At 44.9% G+C, this 24,133-nt stretch overlaps 1 protein-coding gene across 2 annotated transcripts in view; it reads left to right on the top strand.

The window, feature by feature from the left end:
* The window catches only part of EGFLAM (EGF like, fibronectin type III and laminin G domains), a 110,527-nt gene that overhangs the window by 60,418 nt on the left and 25,976 nt on the right, over nt 1-24,133 (top strand). For both annotated transcript variants that reach the window (XM_060280316.1, XM_035100773.2), the window contains 7 exons: nt 4,049-4,164; nt 7,068-7,410; nt 7,783-7,883; nt 10,246-10,346; nt 11,423-11,567; nt 13,407-13,596; nt 23,499-23,624. In XM_060280316.1, coding sequence (XP_060136299.1) covers nt 4,049-4,164; nt 7,068-7,410; nt 7,783-7,883; nt 10,246-10,346; nt 11,423-11,567; nt 13,407-13,596; nt 23,499-23,624 — 1,122 coding nt within the window. The remainder of the gene's footprint in view (nt 1-4,048; nt 4,165-7,067; nt 7,411-7,782; nt 7,884-10,245; nt 10,347-11,422; nt 11,568-13,406; nt 13,597-23,498; nt 23,625-24,133) is intronic.

Below are 24,133 nucleotides of genomic sequence, written 5' to 3'. Positions count from 1 at the left end.
ATTTCCCAGATGTAAGTGGTGTAAGCTTGTGACATTGGCCGCTTCATGAAAAGGCATTGTAAGCTGTTGATCAATACTCAGTTGCCACCTAATTACCGTAGCATTAGCCCGAGGTTTTTTCAGCTTCCTATTTATTTTAACAGGGTTGATTTGCTATAACCTAATCCTTCATTATTTGGAGAGAGGCTTCCTTTCTCGATGTCTCCCCTGCAGGGTTTTCAATTAATTACGGGCGCAGGATTACAAAGATGGTAGGACATCTTAAGTTGGTGTCAGGTCATTGCAAGATCAAGACTTTGTAAATGAAATACTGCATGCCCTTAACAGCTGTCGCCCACTTTTTTTGGATTTCTAGAAACACCATTACTTTAACAGTTAATTGATCAGTTGCCTGTTATGATCTGGAGAGCACTTCATCAGTTGCATAAAACTTCATCTCATTCTCGCTCCGGGAATAATAGTAGAGCCTTTTACAAATATCCCTGCTTGCTTAGAGAGACAGTGCTATTTTATGACACTGTTGCGTTACATGACATGATCCGACGGAGGAAATGAAAGAACACAAAGGGCTGAAAACACTGCAGGGGGTTAGATAGCTTCATCTTCATGTGTGAAGACACCAAAATAGGAGGAGACTGTAAAAACACATGGCCATGACACTTACCAGCTGCATCATTGCTTGCCTTTAATAAAAAAACTCTTCAGCTAACAACATAAAGAGTCGATGTATTCTTTGCAGCTGAAACTTTTCCCAGAGGCTTGGAGAAGTAAGATGAAAACCTTTTCTGACTGTGGGTCCATGTTTTCCAACTTATCATCATTGTAATTAAATTGAATACAGTGGTACCTCCGGTTATGAACTTAATTCGTACCGGAGGTCCATTCTTAAGCCGAAACCATTCTTAACATGGGGCCTCCCGCTGTTGCTGCGCCGCTGGCGCGCGACTTCCACTCGCATCCCAGGGCAAAGTTCGCAAGTAGGGGCATCTACTTGCAGGTTAGCGGAGCTCGTTACCCAAAGCATTCACAAGGAGGACAGTACTTAACCCGAGGTTCCACTGTACCAACCCTTCACCAGCAAGTCTAGACATCATCTCCTCTTAACCCTGATCATATGGGATTATGAGATTTTGGAGTTGATCAAAATTTGGAGAGCTACCTACCTTGCTAGCTACCCCTGGTTGTAACAGGTTCTGCAAGGATCTGAAGCACTGCAAAACCGTTTTTGACCAGTGGAGACCATAGGAGGGTAGGGGAATAATAAGAACAACAATGTTGGTAGTGTGGTGATTATGTCCTGTCTCCTTCATGACATTCTCACAAGTGACCTATTCCGTGTCATGTGACACGGCAATGGATTCAAACTACAAGAAAGAAGATTCCACCTAAACATTAGTAGAAAGAACTTCCTGACAGTAAGAGCTGTTCGGCAATGGAATTTGCTACCAAGGAGTGTGGTGGAGTCTCCTTCTTTGGAGGTCTTTAAGCAGAGGCTTGACAGGCGTATGTCAAGATTGCTTTGATGGTGTTTCCTGCTCGGCAGGGGGTTGGACTGGATGGCCCTTGTGGTCTCTTCCAGCTCTAGGATTCTTTTTTTAAAAAATTAAAACAAACTTTATTTTATGTCACAACAAATACAATCAGTCAAAATCAATAATAAAAAAAACAAATTACAACCATAACAATGTTGCAGTTATCTTGTTTTTCCCCTCATCACCCCCCCGCCCATCCTCCCACCCCCCCTCCCCTGCGACTTCACAACCTGGTCTGAACTAATCCCATTTATCTTCCTTTTCGTTCTTAATATACATACCTTACTTTAATATTTACAATAAATTCATATCATTCTTCTCATCCATCAAGTTTCCTAGCTCAATCTCTCTTATCCTACTACAATTGATACTTTATATTTCTTTAAAAAAAGATAGAACCTTTAGACATTGGAGATAGGGTTTAGGTTCTCTACCTTAGTTTGCATATAATCTATAAATGCTTTCCAATTATTTTTTGAATCGTCCTCTTTTATTCCTTTAATTTCTTCATATTTTATGGCCAGATTATAATAATTATAGAGTTTCTTTTGCCAATCTTCTTTTGTTGGGACGGAAGCGGTTTTCCAATTTTTTGCAATTAACACTCTTGCGGCAGTTACGGCATAGCTTATACAGCATCTATCTCTGGGGTTGACATCTTCAGGCAACATTCCTAAAAGGAGCAATTTGGGGCACTTCTTGATCGGATATCTCAGAATTTTCTTTAATTCCCTATAAATTGTTTCCCAAAACACCTTAATTTGTTTACAATTCCACCACATATGTATGTGGGTTCCGATTTCCTGGTTACACCTCCAACAGATGTTGCTCAATTCTTCCAGCTCTAGGATTCTATGACTCTATGATTCTAGAGTGGAGCTGTGGTCGCGGTCCCATCGTCTCTGCCAGTCTCTCTTCAGCAGAGATGGCTCTGTTGCTGCTGAGCAACTCTTAAGACATCAGCGACTGATAATGCGGCCCTCTGCACTGGTGGCAAGAAAGATCAGGAAGAGGGAATTAGGGAAAAAATTGCCGTAAATTCCAAGGGAGATTCGGAGGTCTAACTAGAAATACATTGTATGTAGTTGTGGAGGCACCCCATTTACAGTCTCTCTTAAAATATATGGTTCTGATGGCGTATGCAGAGGCTTTGTTTTGATATACAGTGGTACCTCGGTTTAAGAACAGCCCTGTTTATGAACTATTCAGTATAAGAACTCCACAAAACCAGAAGTAGTGTCCCCAGCGGCGTAGCTAGCCGCCTGGCTGCCTGGGGCAGCAAACGTGAAGGCACCCCGCCGGGTGCATGCGCCATGCGTCACGATGCATGAGGCATGACACACGGCGCATGACACATGCATCATGACGCGCAGCGCTTGCGCGCACAGGAGGCATGCGCCGCGGTGCCGCGACAAACCCTGCGAGCAAGACGCGGAGTGAGGCAGCCTCGGTTGCGTCGGGGCTTCTCCTCCATGGTGGCATCGCACGCCGTCGGCCGTCGGAGGTCGTCAACCCTGTCCAGCCTGCTGCCCCCCACCCAGCCTGGTGTCTGGTGCCCCCCCGCCCCCATATTACTACGCCACTGAGTGTCCCGGTTAGCGAACTTTACCTCAGTCTACGAACGGAAGCCAAACGGTGGAAGGACACCGGTGGTGGGAGGCCTCATTAGGGAAAGTGTGCCTCGGTTTAAGAATGGCTTTGGTTTAAGAACGGACTTCCGGAATGGATTAATTTTGTAAACCGAGGTACCACTATACAGGCAGCGACCATTTTGTGCACAACCCCATTGCATCAAACCCAGAAGGGACCCAGAAATGTCACAGAAATACCACAAAACAGGGTGGGAGGCTTTTTCAATGGTGTTTCATATATGTATGATTTCACTTAAATGTGCGATGCCTTGGAACGTCACCTCCGTGAAAATTGGGAGTTGCCTTTGGGTAGTACAATAAAATCTTAATTACTTTACTTATCACATCTCTGCCAGCTGCACCCCCATCACTGCCTTCCATGCATCGGAGAGGAAAGGTCTTAAGGTGAGCCTGCTCTTTGCCTGCAGTCTCCCCGTGTGAATTACTACCCTGCCTGATCAGGGATCTAAATTACACTGGGAGCACTGAGGCAACAGGTACGTGACAGAAGGGGTGGAGCAAAAAAGTGTGGCTCTTCTCTCCCCTCTCATGTGAATGGAATTGCATAAGGAGGAATGCCCAGATAGGACTACTGACACGGAATAGTAGTAGGTCTACTGACACGGAATAGGGCTGTGATATGTGTGTGTGTGTGTGCGCAAATGCAAGTGGGGTGTGTGTGCCAAACTGGGTCTTTGACCCGGGTGAAATAAAGCCTAGTTTCGCCCCGCCTTCAGGACCCTTTAACCACATTGTTCTATTTTACGTAGCCTGGCGTGCTCTGGTCCATTGGGTCACGAAGAGTCAGACGCGACCAAAGGGCTAAACGACAAAATGTGACTGAAACAATATGTGTGTGTGGCTATACCAACTTTGTCTTTGCAGGCCCGGAAGAGTTAGGGAGTGGAAGCTATGGTCATCGTTACATTACAGAATCTGGACTTGGAGACGACGAAGGAGCTGACATCGATGATTCAGACTACGATATTTACATTGACGAGGTAAAGCTAAAAGTGCCACTCTGGTGTTTAGGTACCTCAAAATATTTTGCGGGGAGGTTAAAGTGTTTAGGTCTGAAAAATATAGGGTAAAAATGTTTAAGCTCATGGATATTCTGATGATGTAATAGGTCTTTCTCTGTATGTTGGGGGTCAGGAACATTTTTTGTCCCGAGGGCCGCATTTCCCCAAGGGACAACCTTCTGTGGGCCACATGCCACTGGTGGGCATGGCCGGAGGCAAAAGTGGGTGGGCCAAAGATTCTTATCTTTGTTCCATCATTCTTTCCATGCAAAAGCACTCGAGAAGGGTGCTGTTTAGGGCTGTTAAGGGATGGAGCAACAGTTCCAAGAGACAGATAACTCCTAGCCTGAGTTTTCCCACCCCGCTGTATGTCTTCATTTGCTTTGGTCTCACTGACTCCTTTTGCTTCCTCCTGTGATCACATGAAGCCATAACCTTTTTCAGACACAATGTGTGTTCACTGGATGTGTGGAGAAGAGCCTGTTTGAGTGCAGCAGAAGGACTGTGAAGACCCTACTCTGTACATGCAGGCTCTGTGCATGCAGTTGGGGAGCCTGCTTTTTGCAGGACATGTAGAGCTGCCTGGCCATGGGTCTTTGTCACAAAATGTAGAGAAAGGGGGGAAGTCTGAGGAAGATGAATGCAGGATCCAGTGTACGTATAGGATTTGGAGTGGTCCAATTAGTTCTGGTGAAAATAGAGGGGAAAGGTTTTGAAAACTGGAATAGTGACGTCTTAGCCTCGCAGGGGAATGCAGAAAACAAAGGGGAAAGGGTTTTTAAAGATAATCAAAGCCTATGTAACTGTATCTAGCCAAAACTGTTCGTGGGACCAGTCTTCTGGCTCAAAAAAGCAGGCTCAAAATAAAAGAAAGAAAGAGAGAGAGAGGAAAGTCAGGAACAGCTTCAAAAACTGGAGGTGAAGCATGCTCAAAGCAAGACATTGCTTCTTCTCGCAAAGAGAAGGCAAACAGCCAAGCTGAGCTCTAGGAATCCCCAGGACAAAAAGAAACCTGCCAGCAAAATCAGAGTGAAGCAATAATAAGTGGAAGAAGAAGGGGGCTCAAATGCTGAAGGGTAGCCTCATTTTGATCTCTCCAACACATCCAAATGTTATACTGGTTTGCTTCATCTTGCCCCTTCTTTTTCTCACAGAAGTTCAGTTTTTCTCTGTTAGATTCAGGGGGGAGACACCTGCAGAAACAGTTTTCCATTATTTTGGGGTATCATGGTATTTTTGAGGCTAATCAGGGTGCATGGAGACTCACGAAACTGGCTGAGAGCCGCTAGCCATAATTCTTGTACAGTGGTACCTCGGGTTACCATCCTCGGGTTACCATCCTACTTAGGAACGCTTCGGATTACGAACTCCACAAATCTGAAAGTAGGTGCCCCGGGTTGCGAACTTTGCCCCGGGATACAAATGCAATCCGCTTCCAGGGCCGCGGGAGGCTATGTAGAGAATGGGTGCCTCAGGTTAAGAATGCTACGGGTTAAGAACGGACTTCCAGAACGAATTAAGTTCGTAACCCGAGGTACCACTGTATCTTCTTCACACTGGTAAGTAATCTCAGCTCAACTAAGGCTGGGCCAGACTTTTTGCTTTCCACACTCTAGAAAGGCCACCCCAGCGCAGCCAGCCATACAACGTGAATAATCTTCACACTGGCCCATGATCTCAGTTTGACTAAATCCTGGCCAGCTTTTCTGCTTCTCATGCATCAATGGGGCAGCAGATGCAATTCTGCCCTAAAACTTGCTTTAAAAAGGGTTCTTGAGAAAACACTGCTCCCATTCCACTCCATGGCTCTCTGGGGCTCTTGACTTCATCTTGCATGCAAAAAACAGCAGCAGCAGCAGCAGCAGCAGCAGCAACAACAACAACAACAACGTTTTTCAAAAGGATCCTTCCAATCTGGATGACTGGGCATTAAAATGGTCATTGCGGTTCTGTGTCAGTCAGTGGAAAGTGATGAGCTCTGGGGCAAAATATTTTACTTTTACATGTAAACAAATGAGGTCTCAACTTCCCTGATCCCTTTTTGTTTATATCAACTGAAATAATTTTGTGTTTTTTGCCTGCTGTATGGCAGCTGTGAGTGGTCGGGAAACAACAGATTTCATGCCAGGTATAATTAGGCAACAGATCAAAATAAAGATGCCAGTATCACAAGGCCTGTGCACAAGTCTGTGGCATGACCACACTTGGAATCCTGTGTATCGTTTTTGTTTGTTGCATCTCAAAAAGGATGCTGTAGAGCTGAGACAAGTGCAGAAAAGGTAATGTAATCAAGTCTCTGGAGCGACTTCCCCTACAAGGAAAGGTTATGACATTTGGAGTTATTTAGTTTAGAAGAAGGTGAGTAAGAAAGGGCATTATAATGCTGTATAAAATTATGCACAGTTTGTAGGAAGTGGATATAGAGGGGTAGGAGAGCTGGGGGGGGGATCCAGATAGTACATGGGTAGACGAGTCTAAAAAGCCTAGGACACAAATTTTCATGGCCCTCTAGTGGCTATGGTGGCTCATTTACCAGAAGTAATGTATTTAGTATACAGTACCCTGGAAGTGTATACAGTGGTACCTGGGTTTTCAAGCGTCTCAGAAGCCAAACATTTCAGTTTTCAAATGCCGAAAATCCGGAAGTAAATGCTTCCATTTTTTAATGCACCTAGGAAGTCAAACAGCTTTTGCTGTGTGATTTTCAATTTTTCTCAGTTGAACTTGCGCCTTGGTTTTTGAACGTTTCGGAAGTCGAGCGGTCTTCCAGAACGGATTACGTTCGAGAACCGAGGTACCACTGTACTTGATTCTACCCAAACTAAACCAAAATCTGCAGTTAATTATGCTAAACTTACTTTTACCTTTCTGTCTTCCATCAGCTCAAACCACTTCCTGCTATCAAAGGTGGCAACAGGAAGTTTTTGGTTGAAACCAAGCTCACGCAGGAGACTAATGCAAGGCTTCTTTCTAGACTGCTTTCATCGGCTTCCTCTCCTATTAGTTCCCCTACAACAACAACTCTGCCGCCACGTACCACCACAGCAACCAGCATTACTGCCAAGGCCACCAGGTGGAACAATGGAGCTTCGGTGGTGCGGCAATCTGACCTGTCCTGCGATGAAACCATCTGCTCTACTGACAGCTTCTGTGTCAATGATTACGAGCGGAGTGGTTCTCGTTGCCACTGCAACCTTGGCAAAGGAGGAGAGGGTTGCTCAGAAGGTTGGTTTACTTTAGCATTTGCGGTGTATGCTCTGCAAGTTGTTTTTACCAGGGGAGATTTGCAAAGGAGCATCCTGTTTGTTTGGTTTAGCACTAGTGGACATACAGGGAACAGTTGGAAAGGGGTTATGGGCAGGTGGTGAGCTATAGAAAAATCTATGGAGAGAGCACACATTTACTCTTTGGGGCGTTAGCTGGTGTGGGTTCTTCAAAACCTAAGGCTGTGAAAGGCTAAAGGGAAGGCAGAGCCAGACTGTCAGATGTGGCTGAGAAAGAAAATTTCAATAGAAAATGCCTTTTCTAATTCTTAAATGTGTCAATTTTATTTGGAGGTGAACTGCTAAGCAATGTGTTCTTATTGCTGTCTTCCAGATGTTAGTATTCAGTATCCTCAGTTCTTTGGCTACTCATACATGACCTTTGAACCTCTGAAAAATTCCTACCAGATTTTCCAAATTACTCTCGAATTTCGGGTAAGTGTGTATGACCTTGAATCCACAAAGCCCTTTTAAATAATGGGTTACATTTTGACTCCTGCGAAGAATAGTCAACAGGAAAGTTTTGCAAAGCACCCCTTCTCCTGAAGCAGCAAGGTTTTTGATCTTTTTAAAGAATGAAATATAGGAGAGCTGTGAAACAGTGGCTTGGCGCTCCTCGTGCTTCTTGAGAAAGAAAGAAATTTCTGAAGCTGAATGGAGAAATTGTATCAAACTAGAACAGGTAGAATATTGTGCTGGAAGCCATTTTTTTAAAAAATAAAAATAAACTTTATTTCTCGTCTTAAAAGAACAACAAATCAAAAAACAAACAATACAAACCTATAAGCAAAAAAAGACAAACAAACAAACAACAAATACAAATCTACAATTCTACAATAAAACCATCAATACACTCCAATTAAAATTCTCCTATTACTTGCTTTACCCTTTTGTTATTCCTCTGCTAAATCTAACTTTATCCATCCTTATAATTCCCCTACAAAATATCAATATAAATATAAGTATATCCCCGTGTGGCTCTAATCCCAACAAATCGCTAACTCAGTTTTATATTCTTTTTCCTAAAATAAACTTCTACACATTCCCATTCCATTAGAGATTTCTGTTTAGATATGTTTCTGATTATTGCAGTCATTCTTGCCAGATTAATGAATTCTATTAGTTTCACCTGCCATTCTTGAACCGTGGGTACCTCCTCTTTTTTCCATTTTTGACCAATTAAAAGTCTTGCCGCTGCGCATGCATAAAGAAAAACATTTTTCCTATTTTCAGGTATATTCTCGGGTAACAAGCTTAATAAAAAATACTCTGGTTTTTTTCTGAAGGTGATTTTTAACAGTCTTTTCATCTCCTCATATATTTCTCTCCAAAATTTATTAATTTTTTTACATCCCCACCAGCAATGAAAATAATCGCCCACCTCATTATTACATTTCCAACAATTCTTTGATTCATTTTTATAAAATTTTGCTAATTTATTTGTGCTGGAAGCCATTTGAGGCCATGTTAGCATTCTCTCAAGGAGACTCAAAACATGAGTGAAATAGGAAAGCAACCTCCACTGGACTTTCCCAACAGTTTTTGCACAAGAAGCCGCCTTGGTGATGTGATTCCACATAGAGGGAGTCAAGCAAAGAAAAGTTCAGGTTCCACTAAGGGAAAATCAGGTAGCAACCTGAATAGCTTCTCCAGAAGCTCAGGCTGGAGAGTTGTATGACCTAGCACAATTGTTAGTTCAGCAATAGGCAAACCAAGACTGGGTTTTAAAGAAACCTAGTGAACAAAGCCTCTTCAGTTAAAGTTAAACCCAGGTGGCGCTGTGGGTTAAACCACAGAGTCTAGGGCTTGCTGATCAGAAGGTCGGCGGTTCGAATCCCTGCGACGGGGTGAGCTCCCGTTGCTCGGTCCCAGCTCCTGCCCACCTAGCAGTTCGAAAGCACGTCAAAGTGCAAGTAGATACAGTAAATAGGTACCGCTCCGGCGGGAAGGTAAACGCCATTTCTGTGCACTGCTCTGGTTCACCAGAAGCGGCTTTGTCATGCTGGCCACATGACCCGGAAGCTGTCTGCGGACAAACGCCGGCTCCCTTGGCCTATAGAGCGAGATGAGCGCCACAACCCCAGAGTCGGACACGACGGACCCTGATGGTCAGGGGCCACTTTACCTTTAATCTGCTCCACTTGTTGTTGACTTCGATGCCACAGAAGAGACCGTGATTCTGCTGGAGCATCTAGGCTGGGGTGTGATTGTCCAATTGCTATGATACAATGATGATGATGATGATGATGATGATTTAATCAGCTTCTTATTTGCCCTTTACCATGGGGTCTCAGGGCAGGTTATAACAATATTAAAATACTGTACTGAAAACAGTTAAAGCATATTGCCGTAAAAATAACAAGAGTGAGTTCTCAAATATTTATCACAAGCATCAAATGCTAGGGGGAAAGAGGTGAGTGCTCAGAATCTGACAAAAACTACTTAATGAAAGGGCCAGGTGTGTCTCTGCGGAGAGGGAATTCCACTGCTTAGAGACTGGGACATCTTATTTGCATTCGTGGGGAGTTAATGGAAGCAAAACTGAGCTCCCGGTGCAAATATGAGATGTGACTGAGCTGTCACTATGCTGTGGTGGCTAGAAGAACTGGGCTTGTGACCAAGCTCAAATCCTTTCTCGGCTGTGGAATTCCCTTTGGTGTTGCCTAACCTACCTCAAGTGGCAGTTGCTCAGATCAATTTAGATGAGCAATTTAGAAGAGTTTTGGAATAAACAACAAATGAATAGAACAACTTGGGCTGACCTCACTTATATTTTTGCGTGCTTCTATATTCCCAGGCTGAAGCGGAAGATGGTTTGCTTCTGTACTGCGGAGAGAATGAACATGGGCGTGGGGACTTCATGTCCGTGGCAGTCATCAGACGAAGCGTTCAGTTCAGGTAAGAACTACAGAACGATGCCAGTGGGACTTTGGTAGTTTGGCTCCATGTCTGTACAACAAACATTGTTATATATCCTTAGTGAAGCTTTGGAGAGAACTCCTCAGGTGATGCCTTGGCCAAGCTCCTATTTAGCTACTCTCCTGGCTGCCCCTGGTTGGGTACACATTGCCTGGAGGCAACCAAGCAGAGATGTTTTTAATAACTGAGAGGGGGGAAGAGAAAACAGGCTCCCACTCCCTTTTCGGACTTCCAGAGTGCCACAAAGGAGTTGCAATTGGCATGGGCAATGTTGCTGATGTTGCCTGTTTTGAGCATATACAGGCTAGATTCTTTTCAGGAGGACATCTCTGCGAATGAGATATGTTGCAAGGATAAGGGTGCAGGCAGTGATCTCTCAGAAACCTACTTCTTATTTTCTTTTAATCACACCCAAGTGATGGATGCCAAGCAAAGGGGGAAAGAGAACATTTCCTTGTCAGTCAGCTCACCAGCAGCTTGAGTTTCATATAAAGAAAACCAGCATTAATAGTACAGGCCTACCTCTCACCAGGGAGCCAGGAGAATTCCCAAGATAAATTATTGTGATAGCAGTAAGTCAGATTCTAAACCCGTGCATCTCCAAAGCCATTTTTGAAATGTGTTGGTTTCTTGTTTATATATGTGATATATTTTCCTGTCTGTAGCCAGAGGATGTGAAAAGCTCAAGGTCCTCTCTATGGGGAAAGGAAAGAGATTAAAGAAAACTCTTTCTTTCTCCCTCTCTATCCATAATAAAAGAAAGAAGGTTAGATATAAGCGTCCAGTGAACAGCCTTGGGGTACGAGAGAAGATTGCATCATCAAAGCTAAATAGGTGTGAACCTGGTTACTAATTTGGATGGGAGACCACTTAGTGTGTTGTTTTAAAATATATACTTAGTTGTTATGAAGAGATAAATGTGAGCCATGTGTTTGGCTCTCATACACTGCTTTTGAATGTTAAAAAGAAGCGGGGCGCTGTCTTGAGGGAAGATCCTTTAGGGTGAGTTAAGTTCGGTCATTTCCTGAGAGGTTGTCCTGTTGTCCTGTTGTCAGGTTCAACTGTGGTTCTGGAATTGCAGTAATTACAAGCGAGAACAAAGTGAAGCTGGGTAACTGGCACAGTGTGACTGTGTTCAGAGATGGAGTAGATGGATGGCTTAGGCTGGATAACAGCCGTCCAGTTTCTGGTAAATCCCAGGTGAGTCATATACCGCTTATGAAAGGGAATGCTCTTTTTAAAGCATTTCGGCAGTGGGAGGGCACTGGAGTGTCAGGGATTCCCCAGAGCTGGGAATGGCCAACTTCTGTATCCTCACCCCATATTCTGGGAGCCAGAGCATACCAATGTAGTTGTGTCTTGTGACTCTTCTGGGGACATTAGGGAGCCCTTAGTGCTCTCTCCGTCTCCCATCTTCCCACATGTCACTACGTACACCTGTTGCTTCACTTTTACCTCTATGATTAAATCACTCTAAAATATCCCAAAATCAACAGCTGCCGCCACCTACCGAATTGGAGAGTCTGTCAAATATTATAAATGGTGAAATGTATGCAAGGTACCACCTTATAGGTCTGCTGGCTTCCAGTGTCTAAATCAGCCGATGACCCTAGAGGGTTAAAAAGGCTGTTTTTAATCGAGATGTTAATGTAAGGGTGATATAAGCCCAGTTTGAGTTTGTTTAACAAAAAATAATTAATGGTTTATTAACCAATGCAGAGAATTGCAATCAGGGAGCTAAATTGTGAAAACCTGTTTGGTTCAAGCTTTGAATGCCTTTCCTAGCTGATATTATAGTCAGCCTATTTTATTTAATTCTATTTTATTTTAATTTCCATTTCACTTCACTATTTTTACTTCACTTCACTTTACATGGCTATGAAGAATCCATAGCAAAAGGCTCAGGAGTTGGACATGTGGCTCTCCAGCTGCTGTTGGACTTTAACTTCCATCCACGCCAGCCACCATGTGCAACAGTCAAGGCTAGTGGAAGTTGCAGTCCAGCAGCATCTGCAGCCTATAGGTTCCCCAGCTGTGCATTAGCTGAAACCGGGATCAAAGCCCTTCTCTCTGGCTTCCTGGCAGAAGAGGCAGTGTCTCATCCAGAGAGCACACCTTCTCTTTACCCCAACTGAAAACATTTTAACACACTTCATTGTATACGTATAGGGTCTTGCTTCTAGAACTAATGCAATGTTTTGGACCTGCGTGTTTCTTTTCCTTAGAAACTAAACCTTGAGCCATTAAAACGACCAAATATCTGGATAACAATTTGCTGGGGCATCTGAGAACCAGATAAAATTGCTGGGAAGTATTTCTGTAGTTTGCCATCTCTGCCCCGGACTTGTGACTAGTAAATTGCCTCCCTTCCTCAAATCCTGGAGGTGGGCATGTTTTGAAGCTGTTTCTTATCACAAGGTGCCGAATTCTCTAGTTATGATGTTGCCCAAGGCATGGACTGAAGGCCGATGATACAGCATAATTGCTAACGCTAAAGAAATCTGACTCTGGTCAGGCTAAGAACATAAGACAAGCTCTGCTGGATCAGACCAAAGGCCCATCTGGCCAGCATTCTGTATTCAGAGTGGCCAACGAGAGACACAACTGGGGCCAGAGAACTATCCCACTCTCCTGTCCATGATCTCCACCCAGGAAGTGGTATTCACTATTAGTCATTGATGGAAGCCCTATCTGTATCACAGACAGGGCTAGCCCTATCGTTTGAGAGAGTGATGCAGCTGCGGCACATAGTGATGGAGGGAGAGCGGACAGAAGAGTGTGAGCCATGCAGCCTGTCCTGTGCCACCTAAGTTTGGCCTCCTGTTCTCAGGTGTAACTCTTGCCTCCAGTGTTGAAATAAGAGCTATTCTGGTCAATTTCTGCACGTGGAATGGGGAGTCTCCATCTTGGTTTTCACCTTAGGAAGCACAACGTCTTGGGCCAGCCCTGGAAGAAAAGTGAGATCTCCAAAAGCTCTAAATAAATTAATTATCCTCCTTCAGCCAAATTTCCTATCAGTGTTTCCACCCCACTTTCTAGGGTCAATACAGCAAAATTACTTTCCGGACTCCCTTCTATCTTGGAGGTGCTCCTACCGCCTACTGGCTAGTGAGGTCTGCAGGCATCAATCGTGGCTTTCAAGGCTGTGTCCAGGCACTCACCATCAATGGGAAGATCATGGACATGCGGCCCTGGCCTCTGGGGAAAGCTCTTAGTGGGGCAGATGTCGGTAAGTGCGATCTTATTCTCATCCTTGTCCATGAGAGAGAGAGAAATGAGTTGCTTCCTTCCATATAGAAATAACCAGCTCTGTCCAGTCATGGTTTAAATTTAACCTTGCCCTGCCTTAGAGCTACGTTTTTGTTTGCTTTCATAAACTTTAAAATGGGCACAACAGGAACCCAACAAGAGCCTTGACAAAATGGGGTCTTTCTTAGAAAGGGGGCTGGCTGTTGCGGATAACTAATAATATTTGTATTTTATTTTATTTTTCTGAGTGCACAAGCTAAAACCAAAAATCCTATAAACATTTCATGATTGTTATTGCAGCTTAAACTTAACCTAATATTGCATTTATAAAAATGAATTCTAAATACCATTCAATTTGTCTGTGGCGAGTCTACTTTTGTACGCAACTTGTTCGTGTGTTGCAAGGTTGTACATACCTTCTATCCGTTCGTTGAAGGGAGCTGCATTTTTATTTTTCCAGTTCATCAATGCCTGTCTTTTTGCTGTTGTAAGGGCGAAGAGAGTCCCTTTGTTAGGTTCCATGGATTGGATATATACAGTGGTACCTCTACCTACAAATAATTACTTACGAATTTTTCTACTTACAAATGGAGCTCCATCCGCCATCTTGGATGCGGTTTAGATAGGATTTTTTCTACTTACGAATTTTTAGATAGGGTTGCTTCGACTAACGAATTTTTTTTCTCCCAATGCATTCCTATGGGATTCGACTTACAAATTTTTTCGACTTACAAATGTGTGTTCGGCATTACGCATTAAATTCGTAAGTAGAGGTACCACTGTAATTCAGATAACTAATAATCTTGACCGAGATAGGCCAGCTATGCACACAACATCCCAAACTCACTTGCTCTCAGGTTCTTTGTGTCCAGTCTGACTTGTACCCCACTCTGTGGTAAACCTCACTAGCCTAGACTCCTGCTGACATTTGCCAGCACCTTTTGTGGGCTCTAGCCTGGAAAGGAATAGAGAGCCTTTTTCAAGTCCTTGGTGAACCACAAGTTCCTGTATGTGCTATTCAGGCCTGGTCTGCCCATGAGGCAGACTGAAGCATCTGCCTCAGGCTGCAGAATCCCATGGGCTGATACTCCGGCAGGCACCCTGCCCTTTTCACCACTGGGATCACATGATCACATGATCCCATCCTCCCGTTTCTCCTCAGCCTGCAGAACGGGGTGGTGTTCTAGTCAGGCCAAATGTCTTTCATCTTAACCTGCCTCATGAAACCCTGACCGGAGCCATTGGGTCAAGGCAACCAAGAAATATAAGTGAACAAAATCCTCACCTTGCTCACCTGACTGAAAGGTTTGTCCAAGTGACTGCACCTTGTTGGTGGTAGAAGTGGCCGTAAATCCTGGTTTCAAGTCTAATGTTTCTTAGGTAACAACCTCAACCTCCCCCCCCCTTCTGTATTTTTACAGCTGGTATCAAAAAGAGGCCACAGGCCTGCATCAGACATAATTGCGGTTGCTGCACTACCTTCTGGATAAAAACACCAGAGATCTATGAGATATAAAAATAAAGCTAATAGATTGGCCTGGAAAGTGAAGGAAATAAGGCCTTGGAGAAGCACAAAGGGTCAATTTCATGGTAGAGTGAGAATCTGTGGAAGACATGCAGAGATTGAAACATATCAAAAGTTCCCTCTGATCTGTATTAGTTCCTGGATGTCAGCTATTGCAGCCCCCAGTACCACAGTTACCTCAGCAGCTGATTTCACTTCAAACAAACAACTCTCTTGGGGTGTTTTTTATGTGTGGCCATTGGTGACCTGATGCTGAATAACGAAAACGAATAGTGTGAACGCCACTTGCAGCAGCAATGGCACCCCATGTGGTGGGGAAGCCCATTAGGCTGGCCTTGGTACTTCCCAATGGATGATGCTGAATGTCTCTTTAAAAAGATGCTGAGCACCAATGGTGGCCTCGCCTCCTTCACAGCCATGGCTGCCAAAGGCAATGGCACACTCTTCAGTCATGTGGCCTTCACTGAGCTATCAATGGCTACTAGTCATGATGGCTATCCTCTGCCTCCCTGGTTGGAATACCAGTTGCTGGAAGCCACGTGACAAGAGAGTGCTCTTGTGCTCAGGTTCTGCTTGAGGGTTTCCCACGGGCATCTGGTTGGCCACTGTGAGAACAGGATGCTGGACTAGATGGGCCTTTCGCCCAATCCAGAAGATCCCTCTTTTGAGCTACTGGTGCTGGATGCACAGCTGTGTGAAAGACTGGCCCTGCTGGGGTCACCGCCACCAAACTCTCCTTTGCCAGGCTCAGCATGTGCCACAGCAGTATCCGCAGCAACCTCCATCTCTCACTTCAGTGCTGTGGAAGGTGTTCCATTGCTGATAAGGGCAGTTTCCTAATCCGTTCTCCCAACCCCATTTTCCCTGGGAGACACCGTTATACGTAGGGCTGCCTCTGAAGACGGTTCGGAAACTTCAGCTAGTGCAGAATTCAGCGGCCAGGTCACTCACCGGAACAAGGCGGTTTGAGCATATTACACCGATCCTGGTCCGACTGCACTGGCTGCCAATTAGTTTCTGGCCCCAATTCAAAGTGCTGGTTTTGGCCTATAAAGCCTTAAATGGCTCAGGACCGCAATATCTCAAGGACCCTGATATCGTCTTCTGAGGCCCTCCTTCGTGTGCCTCCTCCTCGAGAGGTCCGGAGGGTGACAACACGAGAATGGGCTTTCTCTGCAGTGGCAGAGAGAACTTCTCCCTAGGGAAGTTCGGCTGGCACCTTCATTATACACCTTTGGGAGCCAGGCAAAAACATTCCTCTTTAACCAGGCCTTTGGTTGACCTGATTGACATCCTATACCCTTTTAAAATGTGGCTCTTTTTTTGGGTGGGGGAGTGTTATTGGGTTACTGTTTTGATTTTGATTTTATATATTGTGATCTTTTCTGTGAACCTCCCCAAGACCTCCAGGCATAGGGGCGGTATATAAACTAACTAAATAATCCCATTGACCCCTGGGAGGACCTCCATATTGTTGTTGTTGTTTAGTCGTGTCCGACTCTTCGTGACCCCATGGACCATAGCACGCCAGGCACTCCTGTCTTCCACTGCCTCCCGCAGTTTGGTCAAACTCATGTTCGTAGCTTCGAGAACACTGTCCAACCATCTCATCCTCTGTCGTCCCCTTCTCCTTGTGCCCTCAATCTTTCCCAACATCAGGGTCTTTTCCAGGGAGTCTTCTCTTCTCATGAGGTGGCCAAAGTATTGGAGCCTCAGCTTCACAATCTGTCCTTCCAGGGAGCACTCAGGGCTGATTTCCTTAAGAATGGATAGGTTTGATCTTCTTGCAGTCCATGGGACTCTCAAGAGTCTCCTCCAGCACCATAATTCAAAAGCATCAATTCTTCGGCGATCAGCCTTCTTTATGGACCAGCTCTCACTTCCATACATCACTACTGGGAAAACCAGAGCTTTAACTATACGGACCTTTGTCGGCAAGGTGATGTCTCTGCTTTTTAAGATGCTGTCTAGGTTTGTCATTGCTTTTCTCCCAAGAAGCAGGCGTCTTTTAATTTCGTGACTGCTGTCACTATCTGCAGTGATCATGGAACCCAAGAAAGTAAAATCTCTCACTGCCTCCATTTCTTCCCCTTCTATTTGCCAGGAGGTGATGGGACCAGTGGACATGATCTTGGTTTTTTTGATGCTGAGCTTCAGACCATATTTTGCACTCTCTTTCACCTCCATATTGGAGGACCTCCATATTGGCAGTCAAAGCACTGCACTGGAGTTTCATCAGGTGGGAGCCTAGCTAGGGAGAGGAGGTGTGGCCTACAGAGACCTCCATGGTCCAGAATCTGAGACCTGGCAGTCCAGATTTGGACTGTGGTCCCAAAGTTCCCCAGTCACAGGCTAGCTGAGGGGTGGCAAACATAGCGCGCTCGAGATGTTGTTGACCTCCAACTCCCATCAGCCCCAGCCAGTGTGCTCAGTGCTCAGTAGTCCAGCAGCATCAGTAGTCCAGCAGCATCAAGAAGACACCGCATTGGCTAGCCCTGGACTAGATGGGTCAAAAGTCTTGACTCATTCAGTGCATATCAGACCCTCACAGCCCAAAGATATTCACAAGATCTCTCTTCATCATCATCAGTATTAATTAGAAATAAACTGGTGTGTCTTCTAGGGCCAGATCTGATCCTCCAAGGAGTATCCAGTTGTCAGTCTCAAAAGTTCTTGCAGAAGGAGTCAAGGGCTTTTGCTATGGGTCTTTGGAAGTGGGGCTGAAGCCAGTGATCCATTCACATCCTTCCCATAGGCCCTCCCATGAAACTAGTTTTATTTAGTTAATTATTAAAAGGGGTATATACATTTTTTCCCCCAGTTCTCTTGGAGTTCGGGGAGGGGATATTCTTAGGCTGGGCACTTTAGTTAAAACAGTAAGATCTGAGAAACCCGTCTCTTCAAAGCCACAGTTTTCTTAGATTTGGAAGAATTTCATTCTTTATAGAAAACACGTAAGGCTGCGAAGGTTGTCTTTCAAAATTCAGACAGACGTTCAGTTTAGCTGCTTGCAGCATTCATTAAATTAAGAATGAGATTGTATACAGCTCATGTTTTGCATTGTCCAAGAAGTCCTGAATGCCCAGGTTTGAAGATTAAAGTGATAATGTTGATTTGAGTGAACAGATGGGAAGAGAAGAGGTGATCAATTGATGGCATGTGTCTCGAAAAGGTCTTTGATTGGATTAATGGGCTTTTATTCGTAAACCTTGATAACTCAATTCAGTCCCCTCAACGCTTCCTTTTCAGCAAGTTGTCAAGGCTGTCTTTCAGTCTTTAGAATTTCTTGCTAGTGGCATTCATATCAGCGCATTCATCAATCTTTAGGGAAGAAAGAGATGAGTTGGGATTTTATTAGCATAGAAGTCAAGACAGATTGGTTGACAGCCTCTGCACACTTACCTGGGTGTAAGCCACACTGGAACTCAGTGGAGCTTACTTCTGATGAGATGGGCCTGGGGTTTCACTGTCAAGTCATTTAGTGTTGCCTGAAATGGGTGGGGATCGCCAAAAACAGTTTTTTTAATAGAGCCCCAGACTGTATTTTGGAGATATTCAAATTCTCTGGCAATGGTAATAGCTACAGATAGACCTTGGAACCAAACTCATGGGCTTCTCAGCCCAAGAAGCATCAAAATGATCACTCAGAGAACAGCAGTGGATGGGGCCTGTGACAAACACCCCCACCTGGCTGCAAGACCTCATGCTGGGTGCCTGGGGTCCAAGACCATGCCAGGGGCCACAAAGTGTTACGTTGGTCATTACAAAATTCTTCCTTTCTTCTTCTTTAAAATATAGTATAGTCGGAGTGGCCAGCTAAGCATCTAGAGAGGCTCATTTGTTTTGTTTTATTTTAAATAATATATTCTTAGGCTCTTCTGCAATGGAATAGTGTTTATTCCCAAGTAAATGCATTCAGCACAAGGGAGGAGGAAGCAAACTCTGCAGGATGGTGAAAATCCGGATTGACAAACTTTATTGATTGATTCTCTCTGATATAGGGATGCGGGTGGCGCTGTGGGTTAAACCCCAGAGCCTAGGGCTTGCCAATCAGAAGGTCGGCGATTCAAATCCCTGCGACAGAGTGAGCTCCCGTTGCTCGGTCCCAGCTCCTGCCAACCTAACAGTTTGAAAGCATGTCAAAGTGCAAGTAGATAAATAGGTGGGAAGGTAAAAGGCGTTTCCGTGTGCTGCTCTGGTTCGCCAGAAGTGGCTTTGTCATGCTGGCCACATGACCTGGAAGCTGTACGCCAGCTCCCTCGGCCAATAATGTGAGATGAGCACAGTCGGTCATGACTGGACCTAATGGTCAGGGGTCCCTTTACCTTTACCTGATAAAGCAGGAATGTAGAAGCAATGAAAAAGCACGGGATGTTGGAGCAGGTGGGAGAAGAGAAGTGTTAATTGTGTGCTGTTTTAAGACACAGCTCTCTGACATTATGCAGTGAGGACCTTTCTATGCCACAGCAGAGAGAGAGAGAGAGGGAGAGAGAGAGAGAGAGAGAGAGCCTTCATCTCTTCCGATGCCCACTATCACTGCCGCCCATGCCAACCCTTGGATGCCCAGTGACTGTGTTGGTTCCTGGAAGGGCAGGCTGGGTGACCAGACCAGATGGAGAACCCGCTTCATTTTGTCTATGCCTGTCCTATAAAGCTCAGCAGGGACTGTGGTTCAGCTCATTCTGCTCACTGTCTGCTGGTGTCACACTATGGCATCCACCTTAGCTTAGCAGCTGCCACAAACCCTGATACTGCTCCATCCCATAGAGTTGCGGTGATTTCCAACTCATGCCTGGACTTCAGGTGTGGGATGGGAGTCTCCTGAACCACATGCCAGGATTCATGTTGGCCCCAAAGGGCTCTGTCTCACTAGTAAGGCCCCAAAGTCCAGGGTCTATGTTTACCTAACTGCACTGCTGTCCTATGGGAATCATCTGAGGAGACATTGCCAAGACTGCTTGTCCTTCCCGCTTTTGGGGAGAGAGGCACTGCAAAAATCCTTCTTCCTATCCTGAGAGGAGCTCTTCTTCTTCAAAGGTTAAATTGCAGACTCTGCCTCTTGAGAAATCCAGGCAGTGGCTTAGCTTTAAAGTTACTAGCAACTCCCATAGGTGACAAGCCCCAATCCACTTGTGATATAATTATGGAATATCCTCCGGGTTGGGGGTGGGGAGAGAATTTTCATTGCCAAGAACAGAGTAGCTTCTCTAAGGAATTCAGCCTTGCTTCAGGTTTGTGATTGATCCTGGAAATCAGTTAGGGGAGAGCATCAGTTCTATTGTTGCTGCCACATGTGTGCAAAAGCAATTCAAAAGGGATTCAAGTCTAGTCCTGATAGTTGCCAGAGCTGGGGCTTAACTCCTGCGGTGGAGAAGCAAACCCTCTCTGCATTTTATTTCTCCCATTTTTTAAATGTTCCCATTCAAGTTATGTCCGTGGGTCGTCTATAGCTGGACATAGGCTTCTAATAGATTTTGAGAGCCAGTGTGGCGTAATGGTTAGAGTGTTGCACTAGGAGCTGGGAGAGCAGGGTTCGAATCCCCACTCAGCCATGAAGCTTACTGGGTGAGCTTGGGCCAGTCACCATCTCTGAGCCTAACCTATCTCACAGGGTTGTTGTGAGGATGAAATGGGGAGCAGGAGAACCTAGGAGATTCTAGGAAGATAAAGGTGACATACTACTACTACTACTACTACTACTAATAATAATAATAATAATGATAATGATAATGCCAAGGCGGGGTTGTATAGATACAGGCAGTTCTTCAAATAACCTGGTCCTACCATTGGGATACTGGCAAGTCTTAAGATCCTAGCTGCACATGACAAGGGTGGTCCATAATTAGATTGCCTGATAACTTCTACATTCACTAAAAGCAGCCGTTATTGCTCCACAAACTATTTGGTCTGGGGCCATGGTGCAAGCCAAATTGTTGCAGATTCCCATGACAAAAGTAACTTCCCCTGCACAGAGAGAACTGGGTCAGGGAGAAGGATTCTAGCCTAGACCTGTGCCAAGTTAAGGCTAACTTGAGCTCTTATGGCACCAAGTCTGGTTGTTAAAGATGTAACATACTCCTCCTGGTGTCTCCAGTACTAACTACGGTAATACCCTGTTTCTCATATTTTAAGACATACCCATAAAATAAGCCATAGCAGGATTTATAAGCATTCAAGGAATATAAGCCATACCCCGAAAATAAGACATAGTGATAGGCGCAGCAGCAATGCTGCCCGCGGCAGGAGGAGGAGGAAAAAAATAAGACATCCCTTGAAAATAAGCCATAGTGTGTGTTTTTTGAGGAAAAAATAAATATAAGACGTGTCTTATAATATGAGAAACATGGTAGACATACATACATTACTGCAGCTAAATACTTTGTGATGCTAATTATTCTTTCGGAATTGAAATAATGCAGATTTGCGGCAATGGGCTTGAACTATACCTATGTTTTTTTCAAGTGATACCAGGAGTTTGGGCCTCTTCCTTCAATTGGCTTGATATTCTAGGTTAGATATCATCTGAGCCAATGCATTCAGTCATGTTACACTGACTCTTGGAAGATGCCACTTGCAAGCTATTCAGGTGGCACCTTTCAAGTTTTTCATTTAAGCAGCCTAAATATAGAGACTTAAAAATGAATGGGCTGTAGAAATGCTGCTGTTCTGTTTGTGCAGATTTCCGCTTGCACAACAGATATTCCCCTTCCTGACCTCTCCCCTGCAGCCCCCAGCAAGCCCTCAAAATCTGCTCCAGAGCATTGAGGGACTCTCTGGAGCAGATTTGCAGGGCATACAGGGAGAAGAGAGGAATGAGAAGTCTTGTTGTGCAAGCAGAACTCCACTCACAACCCAGTGGTCAACTGGGCGAGCATAAATTGCATCAGATTATGAGGGGCCACAGGTGGCGCTGTGGTTAAACCACTGAGCCTAGGGCTTGCCGATCAGAAGGTTGGCGGTTCGAATCCCTGTGACGGGGTGAGCTCCCATTGCTTGGTCCCAGCTCCTGCAAACCTAGCAGTTCGAAAGCACGTCAAAATGCAAGTAGATAAATAGGTACCGCTACAGCGGGAAGGTAAACAGCATTTCCATGTGCTGCTCTGGTTTGCCAGAAGCGGCTTTGTCATGCTGGCCACATGACCTGGAAGCTATACGCCGGCTCCCTCGGCCAATAATGCGAGATGAGCACGCAACCCCAGAGTCGGTCATGACTGGACCTAATGGTCAGGGGTCCCTTTACCTTTACCTTATTGTTGGACTTGTGTTCCTCCTTGACTATATATAATGCTCCCTGTGTGGCTTTGTGCCAGTCACTCTCTGCAGCTGGCATTCAACTTTTCACCTTCTCAAGAGTTTTAGGGAAATTATTTGGTTATTATGTTTTAATTCCTACCTTTTAAAACCCCTTTGAGGCATTATTTATCATAAGGAAACAAATTGCTTATTCATATTTCCTTTGCTAGAATGTTTATCTGGATCTGTGTCTTCTTTAACTCTGCTTTTGGTTACTATGCTGTGGGGAAGAGCAGTGTGAATTACTACTGCATATTTATTTTATTTTATTTTTTTAAGAGAAATACCTTAACTGCACATTTCACAAGATGATGCGTGCTGAAATATTTAAATGCTCCTCAGAAGTATCTTTGAGGCAATCTCATCTGTCAGTCTTCTGACAGTTTCTGTGCTGTTACCTCCAGCCATCTTCCTGTTAGATGGCAAGATGATAGAGATGTTGATTATAAAAGCCCGTATGTTGACAATATGGATTACCTGCCACGCAGATGGAACTGTTAACAGAAAACCGTGTAGCAGCAGCTAATAAGCTTAGACCCTGCTGCTTAACACCTCCAGCTCTTACTACAGCTTCCCTCAAATGCAGAAGGAACAAAACAGCACTTAAGATAATTGAGGTTAAACAACAGCGAGAGAGAGAGAGAGAGAGAGAGAGAGAGAGAGAGAGAGAGAGAGAGAGAGAGAGAGAGAGAGAGAGAGAGAGAGAGAGAGAGGGAGATGGAGATGGTACTTGCGATGTAAACAGTCTGGCAGTGTGTGGAGATTTGAGCAACCTGTCCAAGAAAAAAACCACTAAGTAAAATTGGGAGACACCAGCAGTCTGTCTGGCAAGTGATCACTTCTGGAAAGTCAATGCAATTAATTCCCATTGCCTCTGTGGCCTGCAGCTCAGCCACTTAATCTGGTGCTTAGACTTAACGCGTCGCCCAGGAAAAGATGCGTTTACGTGGCAGATCTGGCGCAGATCTCTTTGTGCGTAAGTGATCGAAAACGAAGCTAAATTAAACCATCCCTTCGGGTACCTTGAATGACAAATCAGTGTGTGTGTTGTTTTCTACTTTTAGGTGAATGCAGCAGTGGAATTTGCGATGAGGCTTCCTGCATAAACGGTGGCACTTGCACAGCGAGCAAGGCGGACAGGTACATCTGCCTGTGCCCGCTTGGATTTAAAGGGCGCCACTGCGAAGAAGGTGAGAGGAGGACCTGCTGTTGATCTCTGCAGTTGGATGCCAGCATTTGGTATGGCAGTGGTGTCTTAAGTGATGCATCCAGATGTTGTTGGACTACAAATCCCATCACCCACCACCGTTGACCCTTTACGCTTTGGCTGATCAGAGTTGGAGTTCAACAATGTCTGGAGGTCTTTTCACTGGCTACCCCTGTTACTGCAGGCTGTGTCTGCACCCAGTTTAATGAGGAACTGCTCAACTCACTTGCACCACTAACATCCCATAGCTGGTTGGCTATACACTGGTTTAATGCTGCTGCGTACCTCACCACTGTGATTTGCTTGCAGTTTAGAATCTCTTACATTATTTCTGCTTTCTGAGGTCCTGCTTTCTTTCCTCTTCCTGCCTTCTCCTTTGTTATTCAAGTGTGGAATGCTACGCACACAAACTTCCCTACATTGACGGCATCCCTGTCCGAAACAACGTCATACACGAGTGATCATACTGACCTGGTAGTTTACTGTTTTCAG

The sequence above is a fragment of the Zootoca vivipara genome, chromosome 11 (assembly GCF_963506605.1).
Source record: "Zootoca vivipara chromosome 11, rZooViv1.1, whole genome shotgun sequence".
NCBI classification, from domain to species: domain Eukaryota; kingdom Metazoa; phylum Chordata; class Lepidosauria; order Squamata; family Lacertidae; genus Zootoca; species Zootoca vivipara.
Note: the sequence above shows the minus strand (reverse complement) of the source record. Positions and strands in the feature narration are given on the sequence as shown.